Source organism: Diuraphis noxia, unplaced genomic scaffold (genome assembly GCF_037042655.1).
Source record: "Diuraphis noxia isolate RWA-SAM2 unplaced genomic scaffold, SU_Dnox_SAM2 contig0002, whole genome shotgun sequence".
In the NCBI taxonomy this organism is placed as follows: Eukaryota; Metazoa; Arthropoda; class Insecta; order Hemiptera; family Aphididae; genus Diuraphis; species Diuraphis noxia.
The window spans coordinates 40,890,542-40,906,441 of NW_028301712.1; the positions used below are offsets into that span (position 1 = coordinate 40,890,542).

Below are 15,900 nucleotides of genomic sequence, written 5' to 3' on the forward strand. Positions count from 1 at the left end.
CCTAAAGGTATTAATATTTTATATCTTTACCCATTGCGTGATTGAAATGTTTTATTATTTGTCAATTAATATAACATAACAAATAAATTGACTATAAACAAGATTCTACTTCACCTTGTTCACTAAGACTTTACAATACATTTGTTCATAAACACAAATTTATGAAAACTTAAAACTGATAAAGTAATAATAATTACCTATATTATTACTTACCTTAATTTATCCAACCAAAAAAATCTATCGTCATATATCGTTTATATATACTTTCTGTCACCCTACGGCTAGAATTTAAAACGCCGCTTACTTACATGTTAATAAATTAATAATTTGGAGAATTATAAAATATTTTTATACTTAAAATATTTTCCACCCTTTAAATATGTTACCCCAGGGTAGCAAATGTCCAAATTGCATAATATAAGCTAATCTTAAATGTTGACGCACGTCGAAGTGGTATAAGTAGGTGCGTAGTGTACGCAATGGCGATGACGATTTTAAAATAATTATTATTGCCAAATATTACTGAAGCGAAAAATTGTGAGGTACTGCACTGATTCGTGACTTTTAAAATTTATAAATGTTTCATTTATAACTACTATATTGTCAAGTAAACTGAGTTATCGTGAAATATTAAAAATTAAAAACTGGATCAATTATTTTGATATTTGATATTATTATAAATACTTTAAGTTCACTTTTCTTCTACTATAATCTGTAGATGATATATTGTTACTTTTAGATAGTAATTAGACATTAGTAAGATAACCATGGGGCGTAGAGTAAACTAAAAAGTAGAATAACATGAAATGTGATTAATAATTTATGATATAATAATTTGTTTTAACATGGTGCACGATAGAAAGATCGTTTATAAGATTATTATCTTGAATTCTTGAACGAAATTGATTTTGACAATTTAATATGTAAATAAATTACAAATATTGAATTATAGTTTTTATATAGTTTTCACATAACAAGTGCAAGAACTAAGATATCATTTCAATGATTACATTTCCATAAGCATAATATTCACGTCCACAAAGTTGGCATTCCTTAAGCTATCGATCACGTAATGATTATAATAGTTTGCAAAAACAAAATTGGAATATGGAAAAATGGGTCTGTTAATCAAAAATTCTGACGATACACACCATACACGTGACGGTAATATAAACTAATAAACTATAGAAGAACAGAAAAAATTATTAAATCGCCAGAATTTAGTATTCTCCGAACTTCTAAAAGTACTGAAGATAATAATGTGTTTTCTTCTCAGTACGACAAAATAATGAATGATTTTTTTATAAATTAAACTCGCGGATACTTGCAGTTAGGTTAGGTTAACCAAATAGTCCATGCACGCGTGCACAGATATGCTTAAAGTTATTTAGAACTAGTATTAGTTACCTATTCTGCTATCTAATTTTATTATTTGTATTATTACTTTTATTATTATTATTATTATAATATTATTTTAGTGAGCATTGTCCCGAGTGTTGTGTTGCCGTCGTCGACATTATAACTTATATTTTATTAGTAGGTATTTACCGACTGTCATAACGACAAGCTATACTATTAATAATAATAATAATAATAATAATACGAGACAACGTGTTCTACCGGGACAGACCAAAAAGATAAACGGTTGCGGTGAATGCCCGAGGGTTTGGTGGCCTCCTCACTGGGTCACTACACTGACTACAGTCTACAAGATAATAATAATAATAATAATAATATATGGAATATTATATATAATCATTGGTAGTGAAATTACGCACGTTTATAATAATAATAAATGAATAACTTTATGCATAAGAGACCCGTTCCGTCGGCGACTGATCGGAAACCGTTAAATAGGCGATGCAGCACGCGTGGTCTGTTAAGTGGTATTGACGAGCGCCGCGTCAGTTGTTAATGCATCGTATTATTACATATTACACTGACGTCTGACATACCTGTATATAGTGTTACAGGTAAATCATATTTTTATTTAATATTATTGTAATAATAAAGGTTCGATTATAATTTTTCGTGGATATTTTAAGCTGGATATTATACAGATCTGGATTCTAGCCAGGGTGCGGCCATGACTTCCCTCCTCCCCGTCGTTTTATTTTAACAACAATAATAGTCAGTATTAGTTAGTATTAGTAATAGTCAATACCTAACATAATATAATATGTAATTTTATGTGCTGTGTTGAGCACACAGAGACTTATTATGTAACTGATGTGTCTAGACTAAGTGTATGATGGATCGACTGGAGTAGTATATATAAGGAATTTGTGGCGAATGGCGGTAGACATTTTTTTTAATTGTTTGAGGTTTTTTTTATTGGCCTTCCCTCATTCGAAAAATTCTGACTCAAAGCCTATGACGGTTCGTAAGTATATTATGCATAATGATTAACATTAGCACGTTGCGATTCTCGGAAATACGGTACCCTGTCGTGATGGACAGCGAACCGTGAACGCGAGAGGTCCACGGAAATGTAATGATAAAAATATTATAAACATCACAGTATAATGGATTCGTTGGAATTATGTTAATAGGACGGTACATGTAAAGGTGCTGCAAAGTTATGCTACGCAGTTTTTTTTTTTTTGACCGGCACGCCACTCATAGTAAAATAAATTCCGGCCGGTCGAATCCAACTCGTTAATAGATATATAGGGGGATTTCGATCGTATTACACGATAGAGTATGGCTTACTAGCTTACAGCCTACACAGGTTAATAAGTATCGGAGTATATATATCAATAGGCAACGTTTTTACTGCGGTTGTCTCTCATCATCAGTAGTCGATCATGTATATTATGTTCATATAGTCCAAAAGAAATATGTTAATTATTATCATATATTATATACATTTTTTTCCAGAGTTTAAGTTGCATCGATACTAGGTATTAATTTTCGGAAGTATTTAACATGATAATATTCTATAACTCTCGGATCACTGCCGCGGCCGTTTGTATATAATTGTAGTTATAGTGTAATGTGTATCGCATTCGTATATGGACTTACATAAAAATGGATCTCTGTTTCCCTTGGTTATCGCATCACCCATGAACGGCTGAAACGATTTCGCTAATTTTTTTTCTTTGTTGTTTTCGTAATAATTGTCAGAAGAAGTTTTTATGTAAGAAAAAAATTGAGAAAGTTACCGGGTTAGAGGAATATGACGAAGTGGTGATGTAATTACAGCGGCGCCATCTGTCCAGCAAAAATAAGCTAAATAATAATTATTGTAATCAATGACAACCATTTAAATAAATAAATAAATAAATAAAATAAATAATTTATATATTTAAAATGTTTCCGTGTCAGAATACCAACAATGAATGAATTGATTTTACAATGATGTGTTTTTTTTGTGTCTGTATACACGATAAATTGTCAAAATAATGCTTCGATTTTCAACTTCAGTAGCTTTCCCGATTGAAAGTGAATCTAGTTGGTGCATTGAGGAGGTACAATTTTAAAATTCCTAGTAGTTTTGAAAAGCACCGAGAAAAATAGAAAAAAGATTAAGTAAATACTGGTATTTTTACACAAAATCAATTTTGAGAAAATCGAATTTTGATATTGGGATAATTCTAAGACAAATTACAATAGACAGATGACATTTTCACTGAATGTTTATATCGTCATTTTTTATACTTGATCTAATTTTCAAAATATTTCAAATCTTTTTAAGTTATTTATAGTTATTTATTTTATATTAGTTATTTTATATAAATGACGCTAAAATTTTATTCTTCTTTAGGTAAAAAAGCTTCAAAATTTAATACAATAAGGCTCCTTATATATTTTTATAATGATAGTTAAAAAATATTAAAAATACATAATCACAATTTTTTAATAAAAATTTTAATTTAAGATTTGAAAATTCAATGAAAAGTTCTTCATGAGTTTGTCTACTTACATCAAATAAAAAATGTCTACTAGAAAGTTGAAAATTAAAATTAAATTTTTATGATCATTTGAATTACAACATTAGATATTCACTTAAATTCTGTTGTACCGATATTCTTATTTTGCTATTATTCAAAAATTAATAACTGTAGAATCTTGAAATTTACACCAAATGTTTATTTTATCAATTTCGATACTTGATAACATTTTCTAAATATTTCAACAATTTTTGAAATTTTCCTTTTTTTAGTTTTTATTCTATAAATTTCAATAAAATCTCATTTATTGGATCAAAAATCTTGAAGATTTATTACAAAGTTTCCATAAGTTTATATAATTGTAGCTGAAAATTTTAAAAATACATGGGCACGTTTTTTTTTTTTTTATAACCATTTAGAGATCAAATGTTGGCAAAATGTATTAATTGAAAACTTACAAATTCTTTGGTTGTTAAAAATGTATAAAAGGTTGAACTTTTATAGCTAAGGATTGAAAATTAAAAAAAAATTAAATTTCATGTAAGAAGTTAATTCTGTGTTATTTTCAACAATAAATGAATTAATAATAAATTATAAATTATGTTTAATAAAGATCTATCGATAAATTTTTTATTCACAACCTATATTAAATGAAAACCTGTCTAAAATGGAAAAAATATCCGATCCCAACTATTTCCTTATTACACAGGTTTTACTGTATATATATTATTACTAGCCGATCTCGCGCATTCTATCAGCCATTAAAAATGCCAATTCTAAATGATTCAAACTTTGTTCAATTCGTTTTCTAATATTCGTTGTAAAGGTGTTCAAAATTTAAAAATGATCTTCCACCCCCTCCTTTCCCAAACCCAAGTAAATATGATCATGATGTATAATTTATAACTTGAGAGTTACAAAGTTATATCAAGTTTGTACATTTTACTTAATTCAACACCCATGGAAGATTGAGTACAATAATGTGACATTGCTTGTTCCAGTGGTTTTTGATATAGCTGTAAAACCGGAATTCGCCCGAGAAAAAATGATCAATAATACAAAATATACGGCCTTATATTGGAGCATCTTGGTTTTGGTGTACCTCATTTCAGATTTCATAACTCTTAGTTTAGATTTATTTTCGAACGTTGTGAAAACTACTTTCTAAACTTTCATTATAAGTCTACGAAACAATCTTTGAAATGTTTGACAAATTTTAGTGGCTTTTGAGTCTATGGGCAACAAATATATAGAAGAATCATTTTATAAATAAATTCTCATATTTATTGTTTTTAAATACAAATTGTTTATTCGGCCACATGATAATATGTGTAATGTGTATCAATTTTATGCATGTATTTATCTCAACTTTCCGAGTAACCGATGACAACCATTTAAATTAAAAGTAAAAGTAATTTCTATTTTTACAATTTACAATTATAATCGGTTACCAATGTAAACTATTTCAAAACAAAATCAACAATTTCCAATTTCCATCGATAATTTTGAAATCCTTGTTTGTCTTAGTTTTTATAATATTATGGTCCATTATTTATACGGTAGCTATGTTATTTATTTTTTGTTCAAAGAAATAATTTCAACATTTATTAGTTGTTCCAGTTTTTTAAACTACAAACTATATCTAAAATCGAATAATCAATAATTTCTATTCTATACGAAATCTTTACTAAATGTATATTATAGCAGTAGTTCCCAAACTTTTCCTACCACAGCACCTTTATGAAAAAGTTTGTGGTTGGTGGAACTTCAATGTATCCAACTCAATCCTAATTTTTCAAGTGCTTATTGAAAAAAAAAACATATATGTTTTTTAAGATACTGCTCGTAATAATTATTGTCTATGAGTTTATGACATTAAGTTTAAAAAAAATAACAATTTTCATTCATTGTTTTTACATTCATGTAAATTTATTAAAATAAAAAAATATTTATTATTTAATTACCTATTACTTTTTTTTCGAAGTTTAATATAAAATAATTTTCTCAACAAGCATACACATCTGGTGGAACCAATGTAAAACTATCGGCGTGCGAATGCTATAATTATCGCGTCCGCAAATTTTCGTCACTTATACAAGTATCTGATACTTAATATAGTATAATATACTACAATAATAATTTTTGGACTTATAAAATCTGATAAGAAATGGTAACCACCACAATATGTCACGAACGAATAACGATTAGACATATAAAATAAAACCAGTAATGCAAAACTAGCCGTTTTTTTTATTACTGTTGTACACAGCGAAAGCGAATATATTATTAATCGACACGTCATGTTTATCGTGTACTAAAATCGAATCATATTATAATATCGTACAGTTAGCTATAAAATATTCGAAAACGCTGCGAAATAATGAAACATCCTGTCGCGCCAAACGGCTCGTGCCCAAAAGTCCTTCTAGAAATGAGTCATGTAGGTAAACCTTATACGAATATTATATATTAATTTAGTGCACGGATTTATATGCATTAAAAATCAATCGAATATGCGCTAAAAAATCTTAAATATGCATAAATATATGCACTAAAATGTTAAAATATGCATGGAAAATAAAAAATATGCATAAAAAAAATCATTTTTGGAACATTAAATTAATACAATATATTATAAAAACAAATTATGGAACAATACTAAAAACACTTTTCTTTATTTTTTCCACTTTCACTATTTTCAGGTAGCTTTAATCTATAATATATAAAAAAGGAATCAATTTATAACAAAAATGTCTCCTAAAATAAATGTACTTATCTATATTTTGATATTAATCAAAACAATCGAAACTATAAAAATATAATTTTTTTTTCTTATATTATAATTGAAAATAGTATAAATTTAAAAAATTTTCAAAAAAAACATCGAAATATACACTAAAAGATGAAACATGCAAAAATATGCACTAACAAAGTTTCATTTTTTAAATCGTTATGTCATGAAACAAATGTTGTGCTCACTTAGCATATCATACGATCGACCAGAATAAATATTATGCAAATACATACAAATCCTCGCTCTATATATTATTATGTGTTCTTGCTTACCTACGTACATTATATTTAATTGATTAAAATGTACTTCGGTTATTTATATGCATATACTTTAAATAGGATTTCAGAACTAATTGGATGACGACAATACTACAATAGTCTGGTCTGCAATAACCTATAAAAGGTACTTCCTGAGGTAGGCACCTTTATTTCAATAAAATATGACGTTAACCTATCGGTTGGCTGACAACCCAATTCGCCGACACTACTTTACCGATACCCGATTTGCCGACAATAAATAATATAAAATAATATTATAGTCAATAATAACAAATATAATATGATATAGTATAAAAAATATAATATAATAAAAAATTGAGGATTTATACGAGTTTATGAGTTGATAATGAGTTATGATGAGTTTCTGTCTTCTAAACGGAAATTGAATATAATAATTGCGTCCAGATATTCCATAATACAAATTGTATTACTTTGTAACCTACAGTTTTAATGTTAAACGTTAGAAAAAAATGTTCAAATTCAAATTAATAAATGCTATACCTTTCTTTTGCAAATAATAACTTTTCCTCTCATTTCCTATATATAGTTTTGTGATGGACGATTGTATTTTTTTTTTATGCTATGAGGCCAAACTCAAAGTTTGTTTGATGGTTGTAGATTGCATATTTTCAAATAAAATAATTTTTGTTATTTAGTGAACCTATGATTTGTCGGCGAGTTGGAATTTTTTCCATCTTTACCGGAGACAGGTTTTTGCGTCAGAGGATCTGAATCGCCAAAATAAGCAGTGGAAACATTCGTGGCACACGTCTATTACTCTATTATAATATATTGGATATTGATATACTATAAATCAAACATATGCATTATACGTTTATTTGTCGGGTAAATTTTTTGCTATGCTGAAATAAAAGTCTTATAAAACTCGAGTTTGTGAAAATAGTTATCTTACCAATTAAATAGGTAAACGAAATTATACAATATTGTGAACATGAACTTCACCAGTTCGAGTTTGATTGTAACGTGACCTATAATAGGTACGGTTATTGCGGTTGTCCAACGATATCGACTGCGAATGACATTTTGTCATGGTAGATGGGTAGCACCTTTTTTATGTATTCTAGTATCTTCTTGTGTGGACATTTAACGATATGGGTACCTATTACGTAGTACTCACGATCGTCTGTTTCCATGCCATATACAATTAGTTTTAAGACTTGTGTAGAAACAAACAATTATTAGGTTATGGGTTCACCGTTTTTAGTGAATTCATAATGTCTCCTAGTTTTTATTTACCCAGTTTTGGAACTGTGGTTATAGCATCTGCCCATAATATGCACGTATTACCATATAGCGTGTTAAATCCAACGAGGCCCAAGTACACTATCGAAAAACATAAGCACAATAGACGACTTTTTCGGTTCGTACCATTTGCATAAACGAGTTGTTTTGCTCAGTGACGACGATGTCGATGGTAACTACAACTAAAAGTGGAGAAACGAACAAAAAAAAAAATGGTGTTTATAACGCGAAATGACTATCGAAACGACGGTGATTATAAAATAACAACGATAATATTATACTGATTAGTGCACAACGCCGCACTACGTAAAATATGACAAACGCGGCGGCGTTGGTGGCGTGTGCCGCGTGCCGTCGAAGAAGAAGAAGAAGAAGAAGTCGCCGCCACCGCCGTCTTTGGTGCGTACGAGAAACCCACGGGCCTGCCGGGGGACCACCGGCAGCGCTGAGAATTGAACCTTGTCTGCATAGGTGTCGGACACGTGGTGCGCGCCGGTTACGCATGCGCGGCACACCGGCCACAATACGGCGGCGGCGACGGCAGCGACCGGCCGGCACACTGGTGTGCTGCGGTGCGCGCGTGTGTTCTATACAGTGTCCGCCGACCGTCGGACGTCTTACACGCGTTCGCATACGATATCTGCCGGGTGTGTTCCCCCCGACGACGCTGGCGACGTACACAATTAATAGCAATATTTTATAATATTATTGCTCCGTTTTTTTTTCTTCGGACGGACGACCGCGAATAGTTTTTGTTTCACCGATCGTTTATTTTTGAAAACATTTAAAAAATATATCAATTTAAAAACACTTCACTTTACCGGCGAAAGTTGGTATATTAGTAGTGTTACCGCCAATACTACTATTACTACAACTACATTACTACAACGACTACTACTACTAGCACTACTACACTGCAACAGCATCCGCCACTACTACTATAGTACTACTTCTAAAATAATTTTAATACTGATATCAAATTAACCGCGGAAAAAGTGTACCGAGATAGTTTGTTGAACGCGACGAGCTTGTAATAATATTACAGTCGTACGGGCATATTATATTGTGCTGTTGTATTAGACGACCACGACACCGGCGACTGGGAGAAAAAAGTCGTCGCCGGTGGCGGCGGCGGCGTCGGTGGCGATGTCGCGATCACTGTCCGAGACAGACGACCCGTTTACCACCCAGCGCATTAGCTGGACGGCCTGGACGATTAGTTGGTACACCGTATGGTAGAATACACCGACAAAAAAACAACAACAATAATAATAAAAATATTCAGTGAAAAAATAGCGTCGCACACACACGCACAGACGTCAAGCGTGCACCAACAGACGACTACGACGACGACGACGACGACGACTACGACGAAAATACATTACGGTAAAGACAACCGCAACTTGTAACCAGCGACTGAAACTGAATCCGCGACTGCGGCGACAATCGTCTGCAGCCTTGGCCGTATAGTTATATGATGCCGGTGAAATTACCGCCGTGGACGTTATCGGCCGCCCGATGAGTTGTTATTGGCCGCCAGTCGCGTGTGTAACGACGTCGCCGCCGACCTGAGCGTTTGTGGGAAGTATGTGGAAGACACGTAACCGATACAATTGGTCGTGGTCTATACGTATTGTCGTTGTTGTAGCCGCCGCAGCCGTAACGCTCGCGATGTCCGCCGCCGAACCACGCGAATCCGCCGTCTCCTCGTCATCTTCCCTCCGTTCTGCTTCCTCTTTGTCGTCACCACCGTCGTCGTCGTCATCTTCCTCCTCTTCCTCCTCCTCCTCTTCTTCGTCATCAGCCGCCGCTACCAGTGCGGTAACCATCGTCACGTCACAACTGGAAAGAGCGCCGTTCGGCCGCGACGGCACCGAACAACAGACCAACACACCAGGTAAGTCTATCACCTATCCTGTTGGCGTATATAATAATAATATGTCTTATTATCACGACACAGTTGAGCCGCGATAACCCGAAAAACTCGACAACTTGTTTTTTTTTTTTAATTGCTCGCGGGTTGGCTTGGGTTAAATTCGAGTTGGGTACATTATACGATATGTCGAATAGTTTTTTTGTCTCCCGTAAACTTTGAGCTATTCCAACTCGAAAATTGTATTTCGGGTTTTTGTACAGTCATGTCGAGTAGAAAAAAATTCGTTCTTCGCTCGCAAATTCTCTGTGACGCGGATGCTCTGCTGGCACGTCCTGGTACGTCTTTCCCCTGCCAAGTAGTAAAAAACTTTTTCCACACGATAGGTGATCAGTCATAAGATATTAGTATATACTTACCTACATATATTATATGACTGATAACGAGGCTTATCCTTCGATAGTGTTCAATGATTGCGATTTATGATCATATATTCATTCAAATGCAACACCTGTTGACTGCACTCGTTTGCCATGTCTTCTTTCTTACAGGAAAAAATTTAAATACGTATAACACACACACAACTATGACAAGTGATTAGTTCATGCCTAGAATTTCATAAAATGTTCTAATTATTATAGGATAAAATTAAAAAATAGCCTAGTGAATTATAAATTTGTTATCTGCATCATGGACTTTAAATATGAAATTTTATATTGCTATTTTTTGCAAATTTAAAATATTTTATTTGTTTTTAGTACTATTTTTTGTACTTTGTCTTGCTATTTTGCATAAGATAACGTTTTATTTAATATTTTTGTGAATCTAGGTTATACCATGTGTTGTGATTAATAAAAAAAGTTTGTTATTTATTTTATCGGTTGAACGGCTCGTATTTATATATTTTGTGTAATATATTCCGTTGTACATTCGTACGAATTTTTAAAAAAATAATTGTGAACAGACTACATTTTTAGTGTTGCTATTTTTCATGTTTTTAGGGCATTTTATAGAGCTAATTTTAGGATTTTTTAGATCATAATATTATTGCAGTTATTTTTAGTGCTATAAAATCCGAGCCCTGGTGATTACACATATACTTACACTCGTACCTACACACTCGTACCTACCATGCTATACGTAACTTTTTTTCTTAATATTTCAATTTCAATAGACCTGTTAAATAACCCGTATTTTCATTGAATCATCTATAAATTGTTGGTAGGTACATATATTCAACATAATAATTAATAATAATAAAACATCGTAAGTAGGTACCTACCTAGTATTCTAATGAATTTCCGTTAAAAACCGTGTACTTAGTTCGACATATTATTATTACATTGACAATCATTTACGTGATTATTTAAGTTTAGGATTACTTTTATTTTACCTTCCCTATTAAGTACTTTCCCTTTTAAGAGGCTTTAATTTGAATTTATTTTACATTTATAATAATGTAATATGAGCGTATATGATTTATGGTTAAAAACTCGTTTTATTTACGTTCTCTTTCTATTGGCTCCTCAGTTTGTTCATAAGCTGATGTGTACAAAATTTTAAATACTATACTTTTGGCTCATAAAGTAGTAATTACACAAAAATGTAATTTGGTAAGTCGTCGCAGTTAAATTTATACGTGGGTTGTATTATATTTATAATACTACGATATAATATTGGAATAATATCGTTTATGAACTGCAACTTTTCATATTATTAAACATCGAACGACTTATCGAATGAACGCACAAAATACAAGCTTACTCGAACGCAGTCTACATTAAATCATTTAAAAACCATTTAATACAATATTTAAAAAGATATCATTAAAATTTAATGATTAAATATTAGATAGGTATAGAATATAGATGGTAGATTTTATACCTTGATGTCCGCGGGAGTCAATTGGATGCCAGTTAAATATACATTATGGGAATGTATAATTTGTATAGAGAGTGGAAATTTGAGTTCTATTAGAAATTAGAGAATAATCATAGATTGAGTTGTAAATCATTGCCATATTTTAATAAAACAAAAATATGATTGCGCTATATAATACAATAAATAATATTTCTTGATTAAAAACAGGTTTGAATGTTGAATAAAATATAGATCTCCTTTATTACTCTTACTCGCGTCAAAATTTCAAAAGATTTTTGTAATTCGATTTTAACTATTTAGTTTCTATATTTCGTAATAGTTTTAAGTCCATCGGTATTTCGAGTGGGTCTGTTTCAGAAACAATTCAGTATGACGTGTATACGTGTATTACACATGGAATCGTTACCTTTTGTTACTATATTAAACAATCGTTTATTAATATCCTAATTACCGTTAACTCTTTACAGATTTTATCTAGTCAGTTTTTAGTGATTCGATATTTCAATGAAATTAGAGAAGGTAATCTTCCCCAAAGTTCTTCAGAGTTGGTAGACCAAAGGGTTGAGGTCTGCACTCCAGGTAAATGACCTCAGACCCGTGTTGTGCTGTTACGCTTTATGAGGCAATAGTGCCGAATTTTGCTTGAAAGGTCCAGTGTCTTACTGTAAACAATGTATCACTTATAGGTTTCACCATATTTTATAAAATATCACTTTAGTAATTTAATCGCACGTGTTTTCGCTCCCTGCTAACAGTAATACAGTCGAGTAACGTCCTCATATGACACTCCCCATTAAACCATCACTAAGGCCGGATGAAGTCCTCTTTCTACTCTTTAAATTTTTCAGCAGCTTATTGAGACTGTGAACATACACTCTATAATTTTGATGGTTCAAATTTTTTCAACTGTATGAAGAACATAATATTTAATCTGTGAATATATTTTTCACGTACTGCTGAAGTAATTTATTTGGGCTTGTTTCTACTATTCTATACGCACAGTTTCCGTAAAGTTAGTGTTGGCCAGTGTTTCTCTGATATGCACTAAAATCAAGGCGTTCTTTAATCATGCGTGACACAGTTCTTGATGGCGGGATTTTAATTTATTGAGCCATGATTAATAAAATAGGCAAGGACAAAACTTATTGCATGACTATAGGTATACTAGATTCTGAGTTCTAACTAAAAACCGTGTGGTAGTATATTATTTTCTAATGTTGGACCAGTACCAAAATTACAAGACGTAAACGAATATGAATTTGGTAGCAAAAACATTAATTTTTCTACTGGTTGTTGGAATACTGAGTTATACCTGCTTTTTCTAGATGAACGAATCAAGTTTATTGTATAATTATTAATTTTCTTTTCCCAGTAATAATGATTTGTATCATCGCTACGTGGCTAAATACAGCGTGTAATACAATATGTGTTTATTCAAAGAGTGATAAATTAAAATATTTTCAGCCGAGATGAAAATCGCGAGTTCTAAATTATTATGTGTGGTGTATACATTATTATTAATTATATGGGGAAGGAAAAAATAATCATTGAAAAGCGTTTTAGCCGTGACAGCTGTCAACGTATTTTCGTCGGACAGCCCGCGGCGGCGGCGGCATACTCTTATATAGCTTTAATATAATAATATAACACTAATATACTATACGTCGGAATGATTGTTAATTTCTTTCGTTTCGGCCCCATACGGACGACATAAAGACGCGAATGAATGCACCTCAGCCGCCGCCGCCGCCGTCTGGAGAGGCGGGTATTACCCTCTCGGGTTCGTGGTGCACCATTATTATTATAATAATAATAATATTATAACTACAGCAACGTCTGTACATTGGCCGCCGTGTGCTGCAGGTTTAAATGTCACTTGTGAAAGGTGACCGTCCTAAAAGGACTTGAACGGGTAAACTGGTATGCGCCAATTAGCATGCATTCTCCGCGACGGTGCGACGTGGAACGAAAAATGTGTTGTACAAAATATGTGTGTCTGTTTATTTAATGATAAATTATAGGCATATAATATTATTATTGAAGTACTCTGACACGCGCGCTAGTGTCAGTAACGCGTCGGTCGGATCAAAACGAAAACTTTGGATCGACGGGATATACGCGTAATGGCTGTATTTATTAAACGATGTTTTTTATCATATTTTATTATCTTACGTGCCCATAATATATTATATTGTTCAATACGCATGCATGCTGGATGGGTTGGCATTTCAGAGTAAAGTATTCTACAAATAGGTTTCGATGTCATTTTTCAAAAAAAAAAAAAAAAATCAGTATCAGTAGTAAGATCAGTAGTTGGATTATAGAATGATAAGCTAAACAGTATATTAGGTTAATAAACAAAAGATTATAGACAACTTTATCTCCCCTTACCCGTTATTATGTCCATCCGTCCGTGGTGTTAGATTCCAGTAGATAGGTACATATTATAGTTACGACTATCAGTATTAATTTTCCATTTCAATGTTGGTGTTTATAATTCAAAAATCATAAAAACGAACTTTATTTAACTACCAAGAAATGTTATTAATAAAAATGTTTCAGTACTTCAGTTGAATAAATAAATAATTTTATAACGGTTCTCTTTAAAGTAAACTATTACAGCAAATATTAAAAAGCATCAAAATATCAGTAATAATTGATTCATACTATAACCAATATTAAAAAATACGTACCAAAATATTGAGGTTGTAAACTTAATTATTTTTAAATTGTACATGGAATTGTAGTTAATTGTGTAGTATTAAAATACGAGAATCCGGAATTTAAAACGGCCATAGAGTGCGAGCTTTCCTAAGTTGTTATTTTGTATACGCAAGTTTCAATTTTTCGTTTTTTGGTTTTTGTTTCTGCGTGAACACGTCTCACGGAGAAAAACATTACACGTTACGAGATAATATTATTACATTTTATATATTACAATTATAACGCACTGTACCTATAAGGATCTATAATATAGTATACATAATGTATACGCAAATAATATTATATATTAGGCTAATCACATCAATCAAAAATTCAATAATAAATAATTCGTCTTATCGATTTTCATGACATTTGCATGAATAATAGTTTATTTTATCCGTGTAAATAATATAATTTTCTATAGGTATCTATACATAGTACATAATAATAATAATAATAATGAGTGTATATTTAGCAGTTTTTGTAGGTAATATGTACATAATTAATATTTATTATTACTCTGCAACGTCTATCACTAAGGATATTTCCTTGTATTGATAGACGTAAGTCTCTACATATTTACGGATTATACATTTTAGTATCTAAGTACCTATAGATACATATTTATAGTTGATATAATATCATATTTTTTATCGTATAATATATTTGTAGGTATTTAAGAAACAAATTTCATCGTTTTTAAAATTAATTAATAAGCATTGTGTAAGCTTAAGTTTTTGGTTTGCAGTACCTAATATTTATCCTGATAAAATTCTAAATTTTAAATTGTGAGAATATATATTTTATGCTTATAGTATTTTTCTAAAACTATTTAACATGAGTGATGTCTGATTAAATAACATATTTTATATATGATATATCTATACTAAGATATGTCATCACGATGAACGTCAAATTTTGCTAATTAAATTGGCCACTCTTATAATATTTCTTAATCAGCTATACTTGAAAACTATTATGTGGTATACAATCTGTAGGTATTAATATATGTAGAAGGCGGGGTAGAACCAGAGAAAGTTTTAAGTAATGTTTAGTGGGTGGCACTTCTATAGAATTTTCTACTATAGATGACCATATATAGCCATATTATAGGTATAGCCGAAATTAGTGAAACCAACCTTTCTGCAGTCTCAACACTTATTTTTCACTGGGTAGCATTAGTGCCGCGTACTATGTATGTTTAAATATGTTCTG

General features: G+C 31.4%; 1 protein-coding gene across 1 annotated transcript in view; it reads left to right on the forward strand.

The window, feature by feature from the left end:
- The first annotated feature begins 8,801 nt into the window (after positions 1 to 8,801).
- LOC107169411 (inhibin beta chain-like) overlaps positions 8,802 to 15,900 on the forward strand; it is a 70,040-nt gene continuing 62,941 nt past the window's right edge. Inside the window, exon 1 of the mRNA XM_015519139.2 lies at positions 8,802 to 10,125. Coding sequence (XP_015374625.1) covers positions 9,816 to 10,125 — 310 coding nt within the window. The 5' untranslated portion in view covers positions 8,802 to 9,815. The remainder of the gene's footprint in view (positions 10,126 to 15,900) is intronic.